At 42.2% G+C, this 25,689-nt stretch overlaps 4 protein-coding genes across 6 annotated transcripts; 2 read left to right on the plus strand and 2 right to left on the minus strand.

The window, feature by feature from the left end:
- Positions 1 to 2,014: 2,014 nt before the first annotated feature.
- LOC140527613 (histone H2A type 1) lies at positions 2,015 to 12,092 on the minus strand. 2 transcript variants are annotated; one of them, XR_011974873.1, is made up of 2 exons: positions 7,154 to 7,828; positions 2,015 to 4,924 (listed from the first exon to the last, which is right to left on the minus strand). XR_011974873.1 is itself a non-coding variant. In XM_072644666.1 (2 exons), exon 1 carries the CDS (start codon positions 11,939 to 11,941, stop codon positions 11,549 to 11,551), a length of 393 nt encoding a protein of 130 aa, XP_072500767.1. In that variant the 5' UTR covers positions 11,942 to 12,092; the 3' UTR covers positions 2,015 to 4,924; positions 10,931 to 11,548. The 2 variants fall into 2 exon arrangements, 1 of the variants encoding a protein (XP_072500767.1); XM_072644666.1 differs by lacking the exon at positions 7,154 to 7,828 and adding an exon at positions 10,931 to 12,092.
- On the plus strand, positions 8,365 to 12,760 carry LOC140527606 (histone H1.4-like). Its single transcript, XM_072644659.1, has one exon. The coding sequence runs from the start codon at positions 8,522 to 8,524 to the stop codon at positions 9,179 to 9,181; it is 660 nt and encodes a 219-aa protein (XP_072500760.1). The 5' UTR covers positions 8,365 to 8,521; the 3' UTR covers positions 9,182 to 12,760.
- On the minus strand, positions 9,463 to 10,320 carry LOC140527610 (histone H3-like). The gene has a single exon (XM_072644662.1). The coding sequence runs from the start codon at positions 10,318 to 10,320 to the stop codon at positions 9,775 to 9,777; it is 546 nt and encodes a 181-aa protein (XP_072500763.1). The 3' UTR covers positions 9,463 to 9,774.
- On the plus strand, positions 12,210 to 25,671 carry LOC140527611 (histone H2B type 2-E-like). Of its 2 annotated transcripts, none has more exons than XM_072644663.1 (2): positions 12,210 to 12,709; positions 13,589 to 18,119. In XM_072644663.1, the coding sequence occupies exons 1-2, from the start codon at positions 12,210 to 12,212 to the stop codon at positions 13,590 to 13,592; spliced, it is 504 nt and encodes a 167-aa protein (XP_072500764.1). In that variant the 3' UTR covers positions 13,593 to 18,119. The 2 variants fall into 2 exon arrangements, with proteins under 2 accessions (XP_072500764.1, XP_072500765.1); XM_072644664.1 differs by lacking the exon at positions 13,589 to 18,119 and adding an exon at positions 25,226 to 25,671 and having other exon boundaries at positions 12,333 to 12,709.
- The last annotated feature ends 18 nt before the right edge of the window (positions 25,672 to 25,689 follow it).

The raw sequence follows: 25,689 nt of genomic DNA on the forward strand, positions 1-25,689 counted from the left end.
AGATTACATGACTGGGGAAATGCCCCAAATAACCTTTTCACATGTTTCTCAGGAGTAGAAATCCTCTAACAGAAACAAAGCTTTTCAACTGGCTGATAAAGATGCTATTGTCCTGGGATGCAGAACACTTTGACTGAAATTCACAGTCAGGCAGGGAAGTCCTTCCTACAGGCATGAAGCTTCTGGGGCTCGAGGTCATGTGACATAGCGTTAGCAGGGTAGCATAGGAGAGTGAACTCTGGATGATGTTCAGCAGATGGCTTCCAGAGTCATAGAATCTCAGAGTTGTAGGAATGAGCAGAGGACATTTAGTACATTTCCTTGAAAAAGAATTCCCTCTGGACATAACCAGGGGGTAGTTTTCCACACCTCTTATGTCTCAGTTTCCTTTTCTATAAAATAGACTGCTTTCTTCACACAGTGTAAGGAAGGATAGCACTTAATTGTAAACTGTAAAAAGTTATGAAACATGAGCTGTTCTGGAACGAAGCCCAGAAAGGGAATGTTGGGAACCATAAATCCCTTTCCTGGATCATAACTGAAAATGAAAAACTCAGATTGGATGCCCATAGAGAAATATATCCCTTTGTGTCATATGTGTGCTACAGTTGGTCATGATCACCAGATAGAAAGTTGGAAAAATCCTTAAAGATTATCTCATCCAAATCAAGAGAAATAGTAGGCCAGAAGACTGAGTGAAAGACTCATACATGTACCTCTACTCTGAAACTCAATACTACAAACTGTCTAAGTGTCCACAAATAATTTCCAGGATTCTTGTAAAATCAGAAACCAGGTCTACATAACAGGAAAAGAACACTTTATGGTGGAGGAAAATGTCCAAAAGGCAGCTGTGACATAAACATGGATCAAAGTTGGCAGGTGCAGGTCTGAGCCCTAACTCTGTCCTATGATGTTGGAGAAGGCACTTATCTGAGAACTGTACCTGACTCCCCAAATTGGCTAAACTGTCACTAAGGTTCCTTCTGGTTTGAAATTCCATGATTTTAAGATTAATAATGTGTTCCCTCTGCTTGGATAATTTGCAGTGTAATCCTCCTCCCCATATTATGAAAAATTTGTCTCTTGTGAGACATGTCAGGGAGTGGATAGAAGAACATTTAGGTAGGAGTGAGTGAAACAGCAGGATTTCTAGAAGCTCCTTTTAAAAAACATCTACTTTCCCTAACTATAAAGCAGGTTCTCAGCTGTATGGCTTATCTTCAGTGGAATGGAAAGCTATCTGTAGTACAATGGAAAGGGGACTCCAGGAGTCAGAGGACCTGAGTTCAAATTTCCCCTGTACTGCTTACTTTCTGTATGACTTTCTGTGAGCCTCAGTCTCCAAATCTGTAAAATTAGGGGATTGGAGTAGGTAGCTTCTAGTATTATATTCAGTTTTAGGTGTCAAGTTCTTAAGACAAGCATGAATAATTTCCCCGAAAAAGGTAACCAGTTTAGTGATTCATATCTTAGGAGCATCAGTTGAAGAAATAGGGAGTAATTAGCCTTGAGAAGAAAAGACTGATATAGGTGGGTAAAATATAATAATATCTTTAAACAGTTGGAAGGTTATCACTGAGAAGAGGAGGTAGACTGTTCAGCATTGCCCCCAGGAGGAAAAATTAGTAACAGTGGATAAAAAGAAGTTGTAAAGAGGAAATGTAGGATTGATGTCAGGAAAATCTTCCTAACAATTAGACTTAGACACCTCTGGTTTCCATTTAGTTCCAAAAATGCTAGCTAGAGCAATTAATCAGGAAAAATACAATATGAACACTTTCCCCTTTGGCAGACCAAATGATGGCTAACTTAGAAAAATCCAAAGAATCAGTGAAAAAATAAGAGAGATTGTTAATATTTTCATTAAAGTTACAAACTTCAAAATAGGCAAAAAATCATCAGCATTCTTACGCAGAACTAACAAAAATAAAAATAAAAATTGCTGAAAAGAGAAGTGCCATTCAAAATGATTTGCTAGGACTTGGACAGATACAAGTATCAGATTCAGATATAAGAAAAACTGAAAAATTGGAAAAGATTTATTGTTCACTGCCCATGCTGATCTTATGGAAATGACTACCACCCAAATTAATTTACAGACTTTGTATTATGCCAGTCAAAATGCCCAAGAAAGGTACTTGGGAAAACTAGATAAAATAGTTACAGAATATATTTGGGGTATAAAAAGTCTAGAACTTTGAGAGGAAGCATTAGCTAAAAAAAACAAAAAGGAGGAATGAACCTATAACTAGATCTCAAACTCTATTTCAAAGTAGCAATCATTTCAATTATTTGGCTTTGCTTAAGAATATGAAAAAGTAAATCAGAGAAAAAGGCAAGATAAGCAAAGACCCCAGCACTGCACTCTAGGGGTTGATATACCACAGAAATACAAAAAACAAACCAAAAAACAGGAGGAAGGCCTCGCTATTAAATATGGACTGAGGGGAAATGGTTCAGCAAAAACTGAGTTTGGAACAACATCTCATACCATCCACGCATATGGATATTTGACCTCTAATGAAAGATCACTTCATTTTTTTAAAAGGGAGAAAGTGTGGAAGCACATTGCAACATTGTATATGGGAATGGGGAAGTCCTTGACAAGACAAGTTACAGAGAAGATTGTAAAACACAAAATAGATGATTTGAATTACATAAAATTAAAAAGCTAGTGTTCAAACAAACTCAAATCGGCTACAACAAGAAGGGAAATACTTAAATGGAGGGAAAAAATCTCTTATTCCATATATCCTGAACAAGAGTCTGATATCCAGGATACACAAGGAGTTGGCACAAATCTGTAAGACCGAAAGTCATTCCTGAGTAGATAAATGATCAGAGGAAATGAAAAAGTAGCTTTTTAAAGAATGACAAGCAATAAAAAAAAAGATAGGAAAGATGGTTCTAAGTCACAAATTAAAGGGACATGAGAGGTTAAAGAATTCTGTTGAGTTATATGAGGTCTCAAAGAGAATGAAAAGAGAAACCTTCAAAAGACAGATGAACAGACTGATACAGTTACATGATGTTGGTGGATCCAAGCATTGATCAACTTTGGAGAACATTTTGGAATTATCTAAGAAAAAGGTCTACTTCTTTCATGCCTTTTGACCTGACCATCCCATTTCTAGATATATATACCAAAGAGGAGAAAAGCTGAAATAAAGTCCCTCCATCCCTGCCCTATGTACCAAAACATACATTGTTGCATTTTGTGGTAGCAAATAAAAGGGGAAATCAATTGGGTATACAGCTGTAAATGCAATGGAATACAATTTTTTAATGCAAGAAATGATGCCTATGAGAAATTGTGAGCAGCCCCTGGAGACTTGTAGGAACTGTTGCAAAAGGAAGTATAAAAAACAAGATGGCAATTTATGTACATAAAAAATGCAATAGTGTCAACCCAACACAAGACCAAAAGGCCATAAAGCTGATGAATTGTATCAATGACTTTTTGGTCTGGAGAAATGATAAGAAAATTAATTCCTATCCCAGTCCAGTCAGTGGAGACAAGGCAACTACTAGAATGTGGCATATGTCGGCAATCTTTTCAGTGTCCATTAGTTTTGATTAAATCTTTATATTTGTTCTAAGGAAAGGTTCAGCTGCAGGTTGGGGGGGGGGGGGGGAGGGTCCAAGGGAAAAAGACTGTGTTGTCAAATCAATACCATATTAAATAATTAGTGCGATCCAAAGATGGAATGGGTTTTCTTGGAAATCTTTCTTTGTTTTCTCCCACAGCTGGGAGGAATTCATCTGGGAACATCAGAATTTTTTTAGTTTCTAGTTGGTTTTTTTTTGGTCTAATTGTTCATTTTTTTCCCTAGTTGTTTGTTTTCTAGTTTCTAGTTGTTTTTTCCACCAGAAAAAAAAGGAAAGAAAGAAAATCCCAGTTACCATGCAAGCAAATAGGAAAGGCCTTCAGCCTGGGGAATGAGGATTTATTTAGCACCTGCTAAGTGCCAGGCACAGTACCAAATGCTTTATACACCCAGTCCTCACCACAAAACCTTAATATTTATATATAATGATCTTAGTTAATGGTGTAGTTTAAGTGACCTGCCCAGGTCACAGAGCCAGTGAGTATCTGAGGCTAGATTTGAACTTAGGTCTTGCTGACAGTGGTGAGCCAGAGCTGTACCCACTGTACCATCTAGCTGCCTGTGAATGGTCTAAGCAAACACTGACAATAGAAGAGACTCTGTTGAAACTGAGCCCCTCTGCCTGTCCCCCAACCCCCAACTCCTATCTCTCAGAAGGTAAAGGAAATGTAATCAGATCCATTTGTCATCAGTCAGGGCAATGAGTCTTTCTTTTCCAGTGGACCTGGCCCTTTCCTGGAGCTTGTGCAGCTGCTCTTCCCTGCAAAGGGGAAAACACTGGGATCCCTGGAGAGGTGACCAGCCTGAACTCCCAGGGCAAATGTCTCCATGTGACCCTGAGCTTCGCTGCTGCTGCTGTTGCTGCTGTTCTGCTGCAGATTCTTCTCCAGCTTCCAGGTGGTTCTGTTCACCTCAGCTGTCAGTTCTCCAGAGGGCTGTGGGAATTCATGGGCCTCTTTCCAGGCCACCAAGTCCTGGGCCTGTATGTAGGGAGGCTTTGTGTTCTGGGGGCAGTCTCTCTCCTCCAGTTCTGCAGGCTATGGAGCTGGTGTCTTCTCGAGGGTAGGGGTGAGAAGAATCTTTGTCCATCACTGTGGTTACAAGAAGGGCCAAGGATAGATTTAGAGCTGGAGGAGACCTCAGAGGCTATGGAGGGCAAGTCCTTCATTTAAAGGGGAGGGAAGGAGATCAAGAGACTTGACCAAGGTCACACAGCTAGTAAGTGACTGCAGTGGGACAAGTCCCCAGAACTTCCTGGTTCCCTGCCCAGTCCTGGAACCAGTACACTGGAATCTCTGTTGGTACTTTGGAACCTGGTCAGGGAGAGACAAAGGAGTCATTAGTGGGGCAATGGGATTCAGGACTACTAAGGTGAAAAGAGAGGGAGGGATCTTCCTGGGGGAATAAAGGGGCTGGGCAGGTCTGTCTCCCTACTCCACTCCACCATGGACTCTGAACTCTTTGCATATAGGCAATATACTTTCCCTTTTCATCTAACATACATACATACATACATACACACACAATCTCTAAAAGGATTATGTTTCATAATGACACAAGATTTAAAGATGTAAAAGGATTTAGTTTGCCCTGGTCTAGAAAAGAAGGGTTACTATATAAATGGCCACAGAAGGTTGCAGTTTGTTTCTGGAAGAGCCAATGTGAGTTTGAATGGGACATTCCTTATTCCTGTCCCTGCCTGGCTCCTGATACTGTAACCTCTACAAAGTGCTCATGCAAAGGAGTTTGGTGTCATACTTGTTACAAAGTGAAGCTTGAATGAGTCTCGTGGCAACACTTGCCACTTTGCTGGTCCAGCTCGGCCAGGGTATAGGAGTTCATGTCTATACAGGCCCTCCTCCCCATCCCAGCATCGACCAGGCCCCAGGAGATGAAGTTCCTCTGACCTCTAGTCTGACCTTTCTAACCTTTGCCTGTGGGGGTCAGCAGTCTGGCAGCTATGGGGAGAGGGGGAGGGAGAATGGAAGGTGAGAGATGCTAGGAGATGATCCAGCCAGTTTGCCCAATTATTTCTCAGATCTATTTCGAGGAGTAGGAGAATGAGTGAGGTAGCTCCTCCACAAAGTGGTGCAGAGAGGCAGGACAGGAAGGATGAAAACTGAGCCTAGCGGGGAGGATCCAGGGTGCTGGAGGTACCTGGGGAAAGTCTGGGGAAACAGGCAGATAGAGTCGCTGCTCTTTGCCCTTAGGGAGGAAGAAGGGTGTCTGGGGACAAGTCCTTCTTTCCATGCTCCCAGCCTCGAATTTTTACTTTCCCTCGAGTCCCTAAGTCTGTCTTAGTACCTAGTACCGCTTAGAGTAAATAGAGGGCCTGGAGTTCAGAGGGACTGGGGTGGTTTGGGCAAAGAGAAGAAATTCCTCCTCCCAGCAGGTCGTAATGATCCCCTTCACCACAGGCAGGTGTGTGTGTGTGTGTGTGTGTGTGTGTGTGTGTGTGTGTGTGTGTGTGTTCGTCCTTCATTACCAAAGAAAACCATGCCATCAAAGAAATGATGACATGACTTGCACTTGACTTTGTTTTGAGTGAGGGAGGGCTGTGCAGGTCACCAGCCTCACTTCTGGGCCATCTGAATCCAGTGATGAGATATTCATCAGGATGACTGGAGATGACCCAGGATGAGGCAATTGGGGTTAAATGACTTGCCCAAGGTCACACAACTAGTGAGTGTCAAGTGTCTGAGGTGAGATTTGATTTCAGGTCCTCCTGACTCCTGTCCTATCTACTGCACCACCTAGCTGCCCACAGGAAGATGTACAGGCACCTGCAATCTCCCCTCTGCCTCTCCTCCCCTCTGTCACAGAATGCACTCATCTCTCTCTTCCTGTCCTCCAAAAGCCCACTCCTGACTTATGGAGTGAATGCTATGTTGTAATCACAGTGATGTATCCTTATTTTTTTCAGCTTTTGAAGGGTTTGGTGCATGTATTTTGGCGTCTGTTTGAAAAATATTAATATTGAATATCAATTAATTAATATATTAGTTAATTAATATTAAAGAAAAACTTAGAGAGACCAGAGCTATTTGTTTTACTGAAGGAAGCAGGCATAGCTTCCAGAGGAGCTTGAGGAACATCTATTGTGGCTCTTTCCATTCAGCCATGACTTAGGTTGGGGGGCAAAATAGGGTTCTGCCATTTCCTTTGCCAGGAAGCTTTGAGAATAAAAGGGTTATCTGGAACCTACTCTGTGTGGTACTTGTGCATGGAGATCCAGGGCATTTACCTACTATAAAGGGTTGCAGAGCAATGGGGCCCTTCAGAACTGCTTAAAACAAGCAAGTCCTAGTGGAACATTTCACATTCAAAGCACTTTGCGGTGCTTTGAGTCTTCACATCTCCCCTTGCCATTTGCCCAAGTGCTTTCAAGTAAACGTACTGCCACCAGGCAACTCAACACAAGAAGCTAGTCAGTGCAATATTACCTGGCCACGCGCCCCCTTTGCCTCTCCCCTCCCCCGTCCCCACCCCCTCCACCGCCCCACCGGCCAGGCAGTGGTGATGTGTTTGGCGCTTCTCCTTACTTGATGATCCCCATGACCAATATGTCTGGATGAAAGTGGAGAGTCAATGATTCACAGTTTTAGAGTCCCTGTGAAAGTTGCGTGTAAGTTGTGACCCTGGCAACCAAGTGACCCAGCCTTGAAATTCCCTTGGAACTGGGGCTCCAATTCCATGGGGAGGGGAGGGGCATAGGAGGACTTCAAAGCACTCTTCAGCGTTTCAGGCCCCTCACTTTCTTCTGCGCAGCTCTCAGTCCACTTGACTGATCGCCCTAACCCTGGCGCCTTTTGGTGGAACGTCCGGGAGTGCAGACTTTCCGGTCCCGCTCGAGCCTTTAGGCGTCCGCTCCCTTCCCCACGAAATGATGACCAAAAGGGAAGGAGGAAGGAGGAAGCGTGACTTGGCCACTTCAGAAGTTACAGCTTTGGCGGGAGCGACTAGGAAGGCTCCTGTTCGCTGCCTTCCTTTCCCTTGCACCGCCGTGGTCCAGTCCGGACGAGGCCCTCCAGGAGCCTGGTCTCCTCCCATGTTCCGCAAAACCTGACAGGCCATCCTAAGACCTTAAAGTTGGGAGGAAATTCGCAGACGAAAGGTCCTCCTCCGACGTCGGCCGAAATCCTCGGGCTGATGGGGACTTCACGGTTCCTACTCAGCAGTTTCTGCATAAACCGAGTTTAGTCACTATGACCCCCGCCCTCGCCCCCCCCCCCACCCCCACCCCCCGGAGCGCCAGAACGCCTTCTGCCGCGAACGCGGAGGAACCTTAGGTTGATGTCACTAAAATCGGTCGTGGCAGCTGCGTTCCGTTATTAGGGAACTCAAAAACCTCTCCCCACAGGCAGCGCAAGGCAAACGCTAAGAGTCCGGAAAAGGAGTTTCTAAATCGGTCCAGGCTGCCAAAAATTGCCGAGGAGGTGCTGGCTTTGGTTGGTGTGGTTGAGTTCGGAGGAAGGGGTCGAGCGTCTCCTTCAACACCCAGCCAGCGAGAAAAACAGCCCCTCGGTGTGTCCGCAGAAACCGGTTCCCGGTTCCCGGTTCCCGGTTCCCGGTTCCCGGCTGGAATCCGTGGCGGTGGTTGTCCGGGTCGCGTTTCCCACTGCGCGCTTCTGCCTCTCGGGCGGCCTTCCTCCCCGCGTCCCCTCCCCCCCGGCTGGCCCCTCCCTTCGGGAGTCTCCATTTTCTGCTTTTTGCACGCCCAGCCAGCAGAGGCCGAGGAGAGACGGAGCCATTTTCCTTCTTTACTGGCGAGGAGGGCTGGGACGGCGCACCAATCACAGGGCAGCCCTTACCTATATATAAGTGGGTCAGCTCGGAGCTCGCTTATTCGCGAGTCCGCGGCGTCCTCTAGTGACTTCTCCTTGTCGCTGCTGTACGGTCCCTTCGCTGCCATGTCCGAGACGGCACCGGCCGCTCCCGCCGCTCCCGCGCCTGCGGAGAAGACGCCGGCCAAGAAGAAGGGCAAGAGGGCCTCGGCGTCCGGGGGAGCGCGGCGCAAGGCCGCGGGTCCTCCGGTGTCGGAGCTGATCACGAAAGCCGTGAGCGCCTCCAAGGAGCGCAACGGCGTGTCCCTGGCGGCGCTGAAGAAGGCGCTGGCGGCCGCGGGCTACGACGTGGACAAGAACAACAGCCGCATCAAGCTGGGGCTCAAGAGCCTGGTGAGCAAGGGCACCCTGGTGCAGACGAAGGGCACGGGCGCCTCGGGCTCCTTCAAGCTCAACAAGAAGGCCCCGACGGCCGACGCGAAGGCGAAGGCCAAGAAGCCGGCCTCGGCCAAGACCAAGAAGGCCGCCGGCGCGGCCAAGAAGGCCAAGAAGGCGACGGGGGCGGCGGGCGCCAAGAAGAGCGTGAAGAAGAGCCCGAAGAAGGCCAAGAAGCCGGCGGCCGCGAAGAAAGCGGCCAAGAGCCCGAAGAAGGCCAAGGCGGCCAGGCCCAAGAAGGTGGCCAAGAGCCCGGCCAAGCCCAAGGCCGCCAAGAGCAAGAAGGTGACCAAGCCCAAGGCGGCCAAGCCCAAGGCCGCCAAGAGCAAGAAGGCCGCCGCCAAGAAGTAGAGTCCGCAGCCCTCGAAACCTGACACACCCAAAGGCTCTTTTCAGAGCCACCCACTCACCTCGGAAAAAGAGCTGAGCCTGCTAGCGCAAGTGCCTCGACAAATTAGCTTCCCTTCTAAATGGCCCGCGTCTGGGAAGTTTACATATATAAACATAACCGCATCCTTGCAGCAGATGTACAATGAAGTGTAGTTAAAGATCCCTTTCCCTCTATTCCAACCCCTATGTTCTATACACTCCCAGTCTTAAGTGGGGGTGGGAGGTTGTCAAGAAAGGTAAAGCAATTCCCAACATTTATTTGCGCGCGCGCGCGCGCCGGTGGTACTCAATGATCTTTCGTTTATTTTGCGGTGACGGAAGGGGAAAAGGAGAAGAAAGGAGACCCCCTTAATACTCGAGGGCTGTATGTAGTTCCCCTCCGGAGGGGAGAGCAGCAAGTACCACCCATCTGCTGTGGACTTCGAAACCGAAGTCCAGAGAAAACAAGGAACGGCATACATACAAAGTGTGATCACAGCTATTCTCGCGAAAACATGGGTGGCTCTGAAAAGAGCCTTTGGGGTGTGGACCTCCCACGAGGGGAAAGCAGCGCCTTACGCCCTCTCACCGCGGATGCGGCGGGCCAGCTGAATGTCCTTGGGCATGATGGTCACTCTCTTGGCATGAATGGCGCACAGGTTCGTGTCTTCGAACAGCCCCACCAAGTACGCCTCGCTGGCCTCCTGCAGGGCCATGACGGCCGAGCTCTGGAAGCGCAGGTCCGTCTTGAAGTCCTGCGCGATCTCGCGCACCAGGCGCTGGAACGGTAGCTTGCGGATCAGCAGCTCCGTCGACTTCTGGTAGCGCCGGATCTCTCGAAGAGCCACCGTGCCAGGGCGGTATCGGTGAGGCTTCTTCACGCCGCCTGTAGCTGGGGCACTCTTACGGGCAGCCTTGGTGGCCAGCTGCTTGCGGGGGGCTTTGCCACCAGTGGACTTACGGGCGGTCTGCTTGGTACGGGCCATGGCGAGACAGGAAGAGCTCAGCTGCTCCGGTGCCGGAATACGACTGACAATTGCACGCCGCCCGGTAGCCTTTATAGACGCACAAGCACCCTGATTGGGCTGAAGGACTTTGAAAGGCCCGCGCTCAGCCTCCATTGGCTGGGGGCGCAGACCAACCACACAGCCTTCCCATTGGAAGTTCCAGGCGCTTTCCGGTTTGCCATCTCTCCGCCCCTCGCCCCTCGCCCCTCGCCCCGATCTCCTTCACCTTCCGCCTTCCCACACCCCTCAATCCCACTCTTCTTCCCGTCTCCTCACCCTCACCCCCACCCCACCCGCCAGGGAGAACCATTGTTCGCTGAGTAGGACTTGGCCCCTCACCCATCTCCCAGTCTGGACTCTCTGTTAATTACCCTGTTTCCAAAGTTGTGCGGTCCCCTTCCCTTCCTCTCCCTCCCTTTTCTTCTTCGCCCCCTCCCTCTCTGTTCTGCGGGGGTAGAACACCTAAAATGTTTGGGACTGTGACGTGACATCCGTGCTCCATCGATTCCTCCCAACCTTCCACCGGGTCCCTGGAGTTTGGGGTTGCGCGCCTTGGACTTTGCCCTCGCGGCGCCAGGGCCCTCGGGCCGTTCTCTAGGGCAGCGGCTCTGGCGAGCTTTTCGCAGCGCCCACCCCGCCACCCGCTGCCAAACACTGAACTGGACTCTGGTGAGGGCAGGAACGAGGCACTTTTTTATTTCCACTTTCTCCCCCCTGTAATAACCTGGTTAAAGTCGCGCAATAGTACTTCCGGGAGCCAGCCCTCCCTCGCATTCCCCGTAGGGTTCCATTGCGTGTCTAGCCCCGGACAGCTCACGAAAAGCCCGCTTAAGCGGCGGATTGGCCCAAGAACCCGGCTCCCAAGTAGTCTGCGGGAAAGCGTAAGCCACGGGCTCTTATAGATTTTCGGTCCCCGCCCCGCACACGGCTCAGCTGCTGACCGACGTTTCCGACAAAGCTGTTTGGGCCAGCGAAACTTTTCCACCTCTCGAGCTAAGTGGAGTGGCAATGGGCGCTATCCACAGCCTTCGGGACCCGGAGGGGATGTCAAAGGTGAGGCCCGAGCGAAATCCGGCTCTTAAAGCAAGCTTTCTAACCTAGCTGTGACTTTTGCATCTTACTAGGTTTGTTTGGTCGTTGGTTTCGGTTCGTAGTGGGACGTGTGCAACAAGTCAGGCCGCCTTCGAATTCGGATAGGGGACTGGCATTGGCACGGGTTGAAATTAGGGTTGAGTTTGGGGTTGGGATTCGGCAACAGCTCATTTTTGACAGGGTGGGTGGCTCTGAAAAGAGCCGTTGGTTTCGAAAATGAGCCTTTCGGCCCCAGGAACTCCGAGTCCGTTTACTTGCCCTTGGCCTTATGGTGACTCTCGGTTTTCTTGGGCAAGAGAACGGCCTGGATGTTGGGCAGCACGCCACCCTGGGCAATGGTCACCTTGCCCAGCAGCTTGTTCAGCTCCTCATCGTTACGGATGGCGAGTTGCAGGTGGCGGGGGATGATTCGTGTCTTCTTGTTGTCCCTGGCTGCGTTGCCTGCCAACTCCAAGATTTCGGCCGTCAGATACTCCAGGACCGCTGCCAAGTAAACGGGGGCGCCCGCGCCCACCCGCTCGGCGTAATTGCCTTTACGGAGTAGACGGTGCACACGGCCCACGGGAAACTGCAAACCGGCCCGGGACGAGCGAGACTTGGCCTTGGCACGAGCCTTGCCTCCTTGTTTTCCTCGGCCAGACATGATGAATACGAATACACCACAGCTAAGTCAGCGGGCCACTGAGAAGCTACACTGGTTTCCCGACCCGGCGCACCGCGGCCTTTTATAGCTTGCACGGGGAGTGTGGAACCGAGCCTTCGGATTGGCCGACAGACTATCTTTGTTTCAGTGGCCAGTAGAGAAGCTCGCCTGTGATTCCGTTATTTACATGCAGGTCCTAACCGCCTATGACGACACCCCTGAGAAGGTACCAATGGGAGCCTAGTAGTGTCGGAGCCGTCATTTGCATATGAGCACTATAAGTAGCGGGGGCCGTGTTTGCTCTCGTTGTCTTTCGTTTCGCGAAGTTGCTCCCTACATTTTTTTGTTTTGTTTTGTTTGTTTGTTTTTTAGTTTTTCCTCCGGTCTCGAGATGCCTGAGCCGGCTAAGTCTGCCCCTGCCCCGAAAAAGGGCTCCAAGAAAGCCGTGACCAAAGCCCAGAAGAAAGACGGCAAGAAGCGCAAGCGCAGCCGCAAGGAGAGCTACTCTATCTACGTCTACAAGGTGCTGAAGCAGGTCCACCCTGACACCGGTATCTCCTCCAAGGCCATGGGCATCATGAACTCCTTCGTCAACGACATCTTCGAGCGCATCGCCGGCGAGGCTTCCCGCCTGGCGCACTACAACAAGCGCTCCACCATCACTTCCCGGGAGATCCAGACGGCCGTGCGCCTGCTGCTGCCCGGAGAGCTGGCCAAGCACGCCGTGTCCGAAGGCACCAAGGCCGTCACCAAGTACACCAGCTCGAAGTAAGCCGGCCTGCCCCAGGAGTCGCTCGTGCCCCTTCGCCCAGAAACAAAGGCTCTTTTCAGAGCCACCCACTTTTCTCCCAAAGGAGCTGTTTCGCTCGTGCCCAGACTGCCTTATCCGTAATCTTAGGTACCCACACCTCCTTACTTCCGCACCCCCAGGCTGCTATGTAGCGCCTTCGAGCTTTTAGCTTCTTCGTCTCCTTCAATTCGACCTCACCCAAAAGCCACAAGTTTATCTGCTTTGTGGGGGCCGCGGATCTTAGGGGCATAGACTTGTTGTTGAGCCTCTAAACTCGCTCCAGGACTATTCCTGGCAATTTACTTTCTCTTAATCCCTATGCTCCTGCTCTCCGCTCTCCCCCCTCACGGCCCCAGCGCGCAAGCTCCACAGTCCTTTCTGATTATGAAACCGATCCCCTGGGGACATTGAACTTTCCACTCCAGAAAAAGAAAACAAACAAAACTATTGCACAATATCCTGCCACAATTGCCTCCCTCCTTTCGAATAATACCTTTTTTTAATGTCCTGATTGACTACTTTTAGTGTAAGAAACAAGATTTTCATATTCACATAGGCATGTCCTTTAAAGTTTACCTTTAAGATTTGTTTTTAAGTTCCTACGTGCCAACGTTTCCAAACTAGTTTTAAGCCAATCTTTTTTTTTTTTAGCTGTGACTTAAAATACATATTATCTCTTGGAGCTAAGATCAGTTTGGGGGGTTATCTTTGGTCCCTTCTGTATCATAGTTGAAATGAAGGAGCTATAAGTCGATAATGATGTGTCAGTGTTTGGATTCCCTGTAGTTAAGAAAAGGGAGGGCAGGATGAAATGCCACCCACCACCCACCTGTTGTTTTTTTTTTCCCTTAAATTAGATGATTTATGCCGAAAGGGAGAAGAGGAAGTTTGAAACCAGGATAATGTTTGGAATAACTTCTGCAGAGCACGTAATAGGTCAGTCAGGAAGAATAAAAATATTGCCTGCACCATTTTTGTCGGGTAGTGGCTAGACTGCCTCAATTTGTAGTGAATTCATTTGACATTTTTCATGACTTCCTCAGTGTTTTGCAGCAGGTGAAATTTGTTGGGAGCAGGTAGGCGACAGGCAAGGTAAGCAGAATTGAGGTTAGGTAAGAATACAAGGTATTCTCTTTGTACAAACAGGAGAGTACAAGAGATTCAGTGTACCACTCAGCTGTCATATAAGGACTAAAGAAAATAAGGCAGGAACAGGAATGATGGAAATGGAAGAATAATTAGGTTAGAGAATGTGGTAAAACAAAACTAGGTACAATTTTCTGTATACTACATAAAAATACATACATCAATAATTCCTGTGAGAGAGCAGGAAAGAAAGAACAAAATAAAAATAACATCAAAGGAACTAAGAGAAAAATGTAAAGGAAGGAGGCATAGCAGTTATCAGATCTTAAACTGTGTTATAAGGCAATAATTGTCAAAACTAGTTGGGACTGGCTAAGAAATAGAAAGGTAGATCAGTGGAACAGAGTAGACATTCAATCTACAGCAGCAACCGAATATAGTAACCTGGTGTTTGACAAGTGTAAAGACAAGCTCCAAGAATTCATTATTTGGTAAAAAAAAAAAAAAAAAAAAAAAAAAAAAATTTGGGAAAGCTGGAACACAGTAGGACAGAAATTGGGCTTAGATCAATATTTCATACCATTTATTAAGATAAGGTAAAAATGAATACATGACTAATATACAAAGGGAGATCTTACAAGAATATTTGAAGAACATGGAACATATTCCCTATCAGACTGTAGATAGGTGAACAATTTATGAATAAACAAGAGATAGAGTGTGTTGTGAGATGTCAAATGGATAGTTTTGATTAAAAAGTTTTTGTACAAATCTTGTCAAGATTAGAAAAACAGCAAAAAATTGGGGGGAGGGGATTTTATAGACATTTCCTCAGATAAAGGTCTCATATCTCAAATATACAAATAACCGTGCCAAATCTGTAAGAATGCAAGTCATTCACCAGTTGATAAATGGTCAAAAGATGTGAACAGGCAGTTTTCCAATGAAGAAGTCAAAACAATTTATAATCATATAAAAAATGCTACAAATCATTATTGATTAGATTAATGCAAATTAAAACAGCCTTGAGAAATCATGTTAAATATATCAGATTGGCTAAAATGATAGAAGAGGAAAATGAGAAATATTGGAGGGGATATGGGAAAATTAAGTCATTTTTGGTGGATCTGTGTGGTCATCCAACAATTTTGGGGAGAGATATGGAATTATACCCAAAGAGTTATTAAACTGCCTATACCCTTTGACCCACCCATACCCTTATTAGGTCTGTTTCCCAAGAGGATTAGGGAAATTGGAAAAGAATCTACACTTCTTGGTAGCAAAGAACTGGAAATTATGGTGATGTGCATCAATTGGGGAATCGCTAAACAACTTGTAGTATATGTTTATGATGGAATATTACTCTGCTATAAGAAATTCTGAGCTCAGTGATTTTAGAAAAGTATGGAGAGACTTCCACAAAATACTGAAGAGTAAAATGAACAGAATCAAAAGAAATTGTATACAGTAACAGTGGTATTGTTTTAAGTGTTCTTAAACTTTGAGCAACCAAGTTATTTTTGATTATTATGAATACCCAAACTAATCTCAAAGATTCTATGAAAGAAGATGCTGTTTGAATCCAGAAGGGAATATTTCTGTAGTATAGGAAGTGATGACCTGATTGATTTAGAAAAACAAGGAAAGACTTGGATTTTAGAAGGAAGATGCTATCCACCTTCAGAGAAACAGATGACAGGAGGAAATAAGTATAGTACGGTCTTACATATATGTGTATGAGTGTATATGTGTATATATTTCTGTTTATAGATATCTATGTATAAGTGTGTGCATGTGTGCGTGTGTGTATGTGTGTGTGTGTGTGTGTGTGTATCTATGCTTAATTGTAGCCTTCTGGGGGGTGGAGGGGAAATGGAAGGGGAAAATAAAGTAAAAAGTGCACAGCACAGAACAAAAGAAAACCAACAAAGAAGCAAAAAAAATCTGGGCAGCTTTGAAAACAATGTACAGTCTTTATTATAGAGGTTTTCTTGAAATGGAAATTTATTGTTTTATAATGATCCTTTCTTATGGCCTGCTGTGTATATGGCAATGTTTTTGCTTCTTTTCTCCGTTTTGTATTTAAGTGTAAAATATTTTAAAATTACAAAAAAAAAAAGGCCAAAAATGTAAAAGAGAATTTAAGATCTCTAATATCAAAAAGAACTGACCTAGGAAAGAGTTCAAGGGGAAACAATTCAAGTCATTGGACTCCCTGAAAATAATATTATTATAAAAAAAAAAAACAACAAGCCTGTATGCTATATTGCAAGAAATTATAAAGTAAAGACGAATCAACCAATTATCTCCTGAAAGGAACACCTTCCCCTCCCCCAAAAAATGTCCCAGGAATATCAAAGCCAAATTCTAAAATACCAACTTCAAAGAAAAAAAAATACCCGAATCACTGAGAAATACATAGTTCAAGTACAATTAATAGTAGGCATCCTACAGAATCTGTCAACTTCTAATAAAAATGAGAGATCTTGGAATACAATATTCCACTAGACAAAAGAGATAGTCTTAAACAAAAACCAATTTACTCAGCAAAGCTGAGTAACATATACTGCGGGCTTTGGGGGTGGTGGAAATGGATCTTCAATGGAAGAGAATTGTCAAACCTAAGTAGGAACTCTGAAATACAAACACAAAAGTAAAGAAAAACCAGGAAAGTTGAATTTCACTGAGCACTTCTGAAGGGTGTATATGGTTATGTAGTGCTAACATTAGAATTGGGAGGAGGAAGGGAGTTGTCACTTCAAAACCTTAATATCTTCAAAAGGAACTGAGGGCATTAAATAAGAAAAACAGAGGCCCTAGGACTGAATTAGTTATACTTTGAAGGTCTGAAGAGGGAAGAGAGAAGGGAGGATAAAAGGAAGTATATATTCGTGTATGCTATTTTCTACAATAGTGTAGAAAGGATGCAAGGGTGGGGTTAGAAATGGCAATTACTCATACTTGTCTGGATAAGAAGAATATCAAACATGGAGGATGGAGGGGGGTATTAGGAACTTCTACCTGAAATAGGCAATGGATGATTAAACACACACATGAATTTGGTGTGGAAATAGATCAGAGTCAACGTAGACATAAGGACAGATAGGGAAGGCTGAAGGCAAATAATATGCAGAAATACTGGGAAAGGAAGAGTCACAAGTATAACAAACTTCCTGATCCTGATGGAGAGATTAAAATGGAAGGTGACAAGATCACCAAAGAACTAGAATCTAATGGGGAGCCTTAGACTTAGAAAATTTGGGAATGGCTAATTCAGCTGTGCTGTATTACTATAATGGAGTGTTATTTTGATGTAAGAAATGACTGATGATTGCAGAGAATATGACAGGTGATGGACACAAGTAAGTGGTATGGAATGTAGACACCCAGGCTTATATAGAATCTTCTTTTTGAACTCAAAAAAAAAAACCAAATAAATAAAGGAATTGACTTAAACTATGAGTAAAAGAGAGAGAATTTAAGAATTTTCAGAATTCCTGGAAACTCTCACTAAATCAAAAGCCTTAAAATCATATATTTTTAAATGGGTCTATTTTTAAAATTAACCAGCATTTATTTTCTGTTCCTCTCACATTCAACATCAAATTTAAAAGAAAAAGAGAAGAAAAGTACTCTTGATTTCAAATATGCATGGTCAAGCAAAATTAATTTGCACATTGACTATATCCAAAAATTTGCATTTTGAGTGCATCAACTCTGTCAGGAGCTGGGGAACATGCCTCATCATCCATCCTCTGCAAGAATGTTCAGGTTTGATTGTAGTTCATAAGTTTTTCAAAACCATTTGTCTTTCATTGCTGTTATAATATAAACTCTTCTGTTCAGTTCCCTTTACATCACTTTATACAAGTCTGTTCAGGTTTTATTTCCCTACATATACCTTAATAGTATCATATTACATTCTTATATCATCGTTTGTTCAGAAATTCTTCAGTTGATGTGTACGCCTTTCATTTCCAGTTCTTTACAAAATAAATATTGCCTCTATAAATTTCTTTGTAAATATGGTTCCTTTTCCTCATTCTTTCATCTCTTTGGGGAACAGGCCTTATTGCTGGGTCACAGTCTTTTAAGTTGGAGTTTTCAAATAGCTTTCCACAACACCTGGACAATTCACAGAGCCACTAACAGACAACACATGAATGTGCTGTTTTTCTCACAGCTCTTCTAGCATTTGTCATTTTCTCTTCCTGTCAACTTTACAAAATTGATGGGCATGATGGGGAACCTCAGAATTGTTTTAATTTGCATTTCTTCATTAAAGCATTTTTTTTAAAATTAGCTATATATAACTTGGATTTCTCTCTTTGAAAACTGCATGTTCATACAGATCATTTCCTTATCATAATACAATAAAAATTATATTCAGCACGGATTCTTAAAAAAACAAAACTGTAATAATTCTAAAGATTCAGTGAGTCAAAGTAAAAATTATAGAAGCAATAGAAATTTCATGTAAGACATCATCATCTAGGATTCAGCTATAGTGGTTCTAACAGGAAAATCCATATCTCTAGATGTTCATTAAAAGGGGTGGGGGTAGAGGAGAACAAACCAATGAATTGGGCATATAATTAAGAAAACTTGAATGATAAACTGAAACCTCCAAGTAAAATGGACATTTAAAAATTTTTTAAAAGAGATTAATAAAATTGAAACCAAAAAGGCCATTAAATTGATCAATAAAATTAGGAGTTTGTTTTGGAGGCGTGAGTAACGGCTAATAAGATAAACAATGAACTTATTTAAAACAAGGAAGACAAAATTATATTAAAAAATGAAAATTCAAATGAAATAATGAAGACAAAATCAAAAGGTCATCAGAAACTAGTTTTTTCTATTACATTCTAAAACAGTGATAAAAGCAAGAACTATCATTATATATAATAGAAACTAGAATCTTTTTCAGTAAATTCAGGGGTGAAACAAAGGGTGCCTGTCCATTGTCACCACTTCTATTTAACATAGTACTAGAAATGCTGGCTATTGCAATTAGACAAGAAAAGAACATTGAAAGAATAACCAGAGGTAAAAGAGAAACAAAATTATCACTTTTAGCAGATGATCTGATGGTGTTCTTTAAAAACTGTAAAGAGTCAACAAAAATTCAGCAAGCTGGAAAGATACAAAACCAACCCACACAAATCATAAGCATTTCTACATATTACCAATAAAACTGCAGGAAGAGATATAAAGAGAATTTTTCATATAAGATTACTACAGAATGTATAAAATACTTCTAAGTCTACTTTCCAAGATACACACAAGAACTATATAACTACAAATACAAACAAATGTTTGATTAAAAAAAAAAAGACAATTAAATAACTGGAAAAATATTCATCGCTCATGAATAGGGCAAGTCAATAGAATAAAAATAACATTTAAAATATTATCTATTATTCATTACTCATAAATAGGATGAGCCAATAGAATAAAAATGACAATGAAATAAAAATGAAAAAATACTACTTGTTACTTTACTTATTCAAAGCCATTCCAATTAATCTACCAATGGATTACTTTTTTGAACTAGAAAAAAAAAAGTAAGAAAATTCATATGGAGGAAAAAAGAAGGCTAGCATCTCAAGAAATAATGAAATTAGAATGAAAGGGGACTAGAAGTGCTACTTTCAAATAACACTACCTAGCAGTAATTATTGAAACAATATAGTACTGGTTAAAAATTAGAGGATCAATTAGCAGAACATTTCAGGTACAGAAACAAATGCATCAAGTTCTCTAGGATTTGGTAAATACAAACATACCAGCTACTGGGATAAGGACTCATTTTTGATCAAAACAACTGGGAAAGTTGGAAAGGAGTATGGAAGAAATGAGATTAAAACCTCACACTTCATACTTAAATAAGCTTCAAATGGAAATATGACCTAGTTATAAAAGGTCAGATCATAAACAATTAGAGAAACATGGAAAAAATTACCTGTCAGATCAATGGACAGAAGAGAAGTTCATGACCAAGCAAGGGATAAAGTAAATCATAGAAAATAAAATAGACAATTTTGAGTACACAAATGTAAAAGTTTTATACAAATTCAAAAATGCTAAGATTAAAAGGGGAAACAATTGAATAGAAAATAAATCTTTGTAGCAAATTTCTCTAAATAAAGTCTCATTTCCAAGATATGTGAAGAAATGATTAAAATTCATAAGAGTAAGACCCATTCTCCAGTTGATAAATGGTTGAAGGATTTGAGCAGGCAATTCTCAAAGGAAGAAACCCAGACTATCTAATAGTCATATGAAAATATTCTCCAAATCACTAGAGAAATGCAAAGTAAAGCAGTTTTGAGATTCTGCCTCACTTCCATGAGAGCTACAAAGTTAAAAAGAAAAATGATTAATGTTGGAGGAGCTATGGGAAAACAGGCACAATGATGTATTGTTTGTAGACCCATGAAAGGGTACCACTATATTCCATTACAGAAAGCAATTTGGAATTACATACAATAACTTTGTTAAGTAGAGTATGCCCTTTGACTGAGATAATACCACTTCTAGAACTATAGCAAAAAGAGATCAGAGAAACGGGAAACAAAGGTTTTCATGCACCAAATATGTGTGTGTATATATGTATGTGTATATACATATGTACATACACACACATATGTTCTTTCTGTGGTGGTGCAAAAACAGAGCTAAGGGTATGCTCATCCCTTGAATAACTGAAGTTGTTGTGATGGAATGCTACTGCGCACTGAGAAATGGGGAAATAAATCATTTCAAAAAAGATACCTTAACACTGATATGAACTGATCCAGAGTGAAGTAAACAGACAGAAGAACAGTTTATAACTTAAATATTATAACGTGAACAATTTTGAAGACTTTTAAAAACTGATGAATAAATTGAGTAGAACCAGAGGAATAATTTCTCTAAGGACAAAAACATTGTCAGGGGCAGGAGGACTCAAATCCAAGCCAGGTCTACCGAACCAGAAAGGCTAGGAGCATAAGGCTAGGGCCCAGATCTATGATTTCATTAAGATAGGGAACTCTTCAGTGGTATGCTGCAGGCAGCTGAAGAGCCAATTGTTAAATGTGCAGTATAAGCATTTATTTATCCCTCAAAAATCAGCAAAAACTACAAACCAGGGCTTGCTTTATTATTTTCATGACTGACTTAAAGTGATGTGCAACTATTACCAATGCAGATTAAACTTAAAAGTATGTCATGCACAACTTGTTTTTCTGGAAAGCTTGTTAAACATTTATCAATTTGCCTCTAGAACTCTCAGATGAGGTAACTCCTACCAATGCAGTTCAGCTAAAGTGTCTGAAGATTGCCTGGACACATGTGGATGAAAAGACTTGCTCAGAGTCACACTGCCAGTATGTGTCAGGGGTAGGATCTGAGTCCAGATCTTCATATTTTTGAGGCTAGCTCTCTAGCTGGATGTAAATGTATATAAGCATGATTCACAACTTCATCCACTGTCTAAGGACCAACCAAACCACAAAGTATGGAGCAATTCCAATTACCAGAAGGTTAACCAATCACTGATGGATTTTAATGACTCTGTATGGCTTTCTTCCACTTCTGCAATAAGGGAAAGAGTGGGAGAATAACATAGGACAATGGAAAGAATGCTGGCTCAGAGATCTGGGGTTCAGATCCTGCTTCTGACACTTACTAGCTGTGTAACATAAAGCAAGTCACACAGCCTCTTGGATGGGCCTCTGTTTTCTCATCTCTAAAAGGTGGGGTTGGACTAGCTGGCCTCTAAGGACCCTCCCATGTCTAGAGCTAGAATCCTATGAATCAGTTCTAGGTTCTACAGTTTGTATTGTACAATTCCAAATTGCTTTCTGGAATGGAATATAGTGATACTCTTTCATGGGTCTACAAACAATACAATGAATCAGTTCTAGGTCTATAAACATTCATTTAGCATTCTCAGTATAAAATCTCTGCTCAGTTGACCAATGAGTTATATGAGCCCCCTTGTTCCTGGCAATCACATTTTAAATGAAGCTGAAGACACAAGAGTATAGCTCGATGGAAGGATAGCTCACAGAATCTGTGTACATAAAGGAAATAGAGTAGTTGGATCTGTGGGTCACCCAATGCCCCCAAACCCCAAACCCAGCATTTCCTGGACTATGTGGTTATTCCACTTGGCAGCGTGCAGGAGGGAGGAGAAAGAGAAACAGAGAGACCACTAGTAAGGTCAACATCCTTATATTCAGGGATTTGTAAGAAAAGGTGGGCACAGGGAGAGGGGGGAAGATGATAAAAAGTGACTGAAGACAATAGTTCAGGATTAAGATATGAAGGATGGCAATGGCTAATAAATTATTCACAAGCTTCACAACTGTATGTTGTGATTTCTCTCCAAGAAGAGAATCTGGTGAAATGACTGAACAAATTAAGAAACAGGGATATAATAAAAATATCATTCTACAGTAAGAAATGACCTTGGAACAACGTAGAAAAACACAGGAAAATGAACTGAGCGGGGCAGTAAGCAGAACCAGGAAAATCATATAAAATAAAAGGGGGCAGTGTCATACAACAGAAAGGATGCTGGATGTGCAGTCAAAGGACCTGCCCATCTGATAAAAATTCTGCCCATGTCCTCCTAGAGGTCAGCCCCTCAAGGCTCACCTAGTGTGGTGGGGGCACTTGCTAACTTCTTCTAAAATTGTGAGATTACCCATGAAGTTCCTAGGCTGGCTGCTGTTTATTTCTTCAACTACTTTGTGCAGTGGTTAGAGTGCTAAATCTGGTGACGAAAAGAACTAAGTTCAGATCCAGCCTCAGACACTTAGACAAGTCACTTAACTTCTGTTGGCTAGTTTCCTCATCTGTAAAAAGGGGAAAAATAATAGCCTCTGCCACCTAGGGTTGTTGTGAGGACAGAATGAGATAATATTTGTGAAGAGCTTAGTCCTGTGTCTAGCACATAGTTAGCTCTATATAAATGATAGTTATCATTATTATTAAAAACAATCAACTTTGAAAGCTGTAAATGACTATTCATGACTCTGGAGAGCTGATGATGAAATATGTTATTCATGACAGAGAGATGATGAACGCAGAATGCGAATGAGATATCATTTTCTTGTATGCAGCTGTTGAGGAAGTTTGTTTTGCTTGACTATGCATGTTTGCTATAATCGATTGTTCTTTCCCTATTTTCCCCCCAAAGAAGAGGGAGAGAAAATAGATTTCTGTTCATTTTTATTAATTAGGAGAGGTGGGGAGGGGGAGAGGAATGCTTCAAATGTGGAATGTTGGCATGCAGTTTCAGATGAGGTCACTGCATTATTAATTTTACTGAATTGTTTTACTTTGTTGCAAGAGGCCTCTCATGAATAGAGGTAATCTCTACATCTTTGAAATGTAAAAACAAAACACATCAATAAAAGGAATGAGATAGATACATTTTTACTAGAGAAAAATGGTATTGAAGAACTGTATTATTACCACCTGCTTTGCTGCTGCACCCTAAGGGCTATGGTACCTTACCCTGTGGACTTTCAACTGAAATCTCCTATATGTCATGTCTCCTCCATTAAAATGTGAACTCCTTGAGAGCAGGGACAGTACTTGTCTTCAGTTCTTTGCACATAGTAAAGCATTTAACAAATGTATTTTTATTTAAAAGATGAAAAATAAAAAATTGATAACAGAGAAAAAGATTAATACATAAAAAATGTAAAATACCCATATCAATGAAAGAATAGAATAAGAAACTCATCAGAAAAAGTAGGCCAAGCCATAAATTAATTTCCAATTGAAAAAATATAAATGTATCATGACCTGTCACATTTTAAACAAATTAGAGGAGCATGGAGGAAGTCACCTTTCGGGTCTATGTATAGGACAAGAGTTCATGACTAAATAAGCAATAGAGAGAATTATACAGGATGAAATGAACAATTCTGATTATATAAGATTTTTTAAAATTTTACATAAATAAATCTAATGTCATAAAAATTAGAAGGGAATGAGTAAATAGGAAAATATCTTTGCAATAAGTTTCTCTGCCAAAGGTCTCATTTTCAAAATATATAAGAAACTGATTCAAATGTACATTGTATAAGTCTAAGAGACATTCACAACTGTAGATACATAGTCAAAGGACATTTAAAAGAAAATTTCTAAAGAAGGAATCCAATCTATTGGCAATCATATTAAAAATGTTCTAAATTGCTAAGAGAAATTAAAGTAAATTTGAGGATATTCTTCACACTGGTCAGAGTAGCAAAGATGACAAATGGGAAAAATGCTAAGTGTTAGAGGGGCTGGGAGAAAAGAGGTACACACCTGTACACTATTGGAGGAACTGTTGAAGTCATCCAGGCATTCTAGAAATGAATTTGGAATTAGGCCCAGAAATTTACCTTTCATTTGTCCATACACTCTGACCCAAGCTATACCACTTCCAAGGAGTGTATAGGGTGTTCAGGGAGGGCTAGCATTTCCATGAGGGCTTGTCAAGCCCTTTTCGGGGCTATTCATCCACCTTTGGTGTTTAACAGCTCACCCAGCTCTCCACTGTGGCTCCAAGAAGCTATAGCATGTTCAGTGGCCACACTGTGATAAAACTGTCTCAGCAGATGGACTTAAAACCAGGTTAAAGGTAACTGAGACAGGCCTCAAACATGTCAGTGAATTAGGGGGATGACTATCCCAAATATGTGAAGACTTCCATGGGCTGAATATGCAGATGAGAGTGATTTGCTTCAATGGCCATACAAGTGGCTGAAGCAGATGCTTAGAGCTTGGGCAAGCAGCAAAGACACCAAGGAAGGTCATCCACTTCATCCTGGGCCATTGCTAGTCTTGACTTTTATCCTGTTGTAGACTTTGATGACTCTGGAAGAGTGAGGCTGATGACTTTGTACAACTGTGCCTCACTTAAATACAATTCCCAAGCATGTCAAGACATCACCTCATGATGTCATTAGTCCTTTTCAAAAACAGGAAAACAACACCACTTTTAAATCTATATCATCAAAAAAAAGAGAGAAGAAAAGGATCCACATATACATAAATATTTGGAAATATAGATACTGTCTCTATATCAGTAAAGAACTAAGAAAACTGTGGTCCATGAACATAAATAGAATATTGTTGGGTCATTAAAAAATAACACAGACAATTTCAGAGGAAACTGGGAAAACCTTTACAAATTGCTATGGAGAGAAGTAAACAGAACCAGAAGAAAAATTCATGATATTTAAAAAATTATAAAGAAAAACATCTTTAAAAGATTTTTGAACTCAGGAATACAATCATAATTCCAAAGGAATGAAGATGAAACATCTCTAGCCAGAGAGATGCAACTTAAAATGCAGAAGGAAATATACATTTGTAAACATATCTAATGTGAAAATTTGTTGTGTTTCTCTCTATAGGTGTGCATTGAAAGATTTTTTTCTTTAAAAAATTTTGCTCAATATGGAAGTCAAAAGAACAGTGAAGACAGACTACTTTAAGAAATAACTTGTTACTAAAGAAATTTTTAATGAATAAAACCTTTCATATCCCTTGACCATGTATTAATTGAAGAACGCATCTGATTTTACTAAAATTGACTCCGTTTTTGAAAATATAACTTTGAAATGAGATCTTCATCTGAAAAACTGATGAAAAGATTGATTTTCCTAGTTAACTTTTCTTTTCCTATTAGTTGTGTTGGTTTGTTATTGCAGAAATTTTAATTTTTTGTAATCAAAATTGTCTGTTATCTCATGTGATCCTCTCTACCCTTAGTTTGGTCATGGACTCTTCTATGCATAGATCTGAAAAGGTAAATTCCTTGTTCCTTTAATGTGTTTAAAATATAATCTTTTATATTTAAGTAATGTATCCTGTTGCA

The sequence above is a fragment of the Notamacropus eugenii genome, chromosome 2 (genome assembly GCF_028372415.1).
Source record: "Notamacropus eugenii isolate mMacEug1 chromosome 2, mMacEug1.pri_v2, whole genome shotgun sequence".
NCBI lineage: Eukaryota > Metazoa > Chordata > Mammalia > Diprotodontia > Macropodidae > Notamacropus > Notamacropus eugenii.

What these genes read in the sequence shown, in the direction of transcription:
- LOC140527606 (XM_072644659.1), top strand. Translation starts at nt 8,522, where the DNA reads ATGTCCGAGACGGCACCGGCCGCTCCCGCCGCTCCCGCGCCTGCGGAG.
- LOC140527610 (XM_072644662.1), bottom strand. Translation starts at nt 10,320, where the DNA reads ATGGAGGCTGAGCGCGGGCCTTTCAAAGTCCTTCAGCCCAATCAGGGT.
- LOC140527613 (XM_072644666.1), bottom strand. Translation starts at nt 11,941, where the DNA reads ATGTCTGGCCGAGGAAAACAAGGAGGCAAGGCTCGTGCCAAGGCCAAG.
- LOC140527611 (XM_072644663.1), top strand. Translation starts at nt 12,210, where the DNA reads ATGAGCACTATAAGTAGCGGGGGCCGTGTTTGCTCTCGTTGTCTTTCG.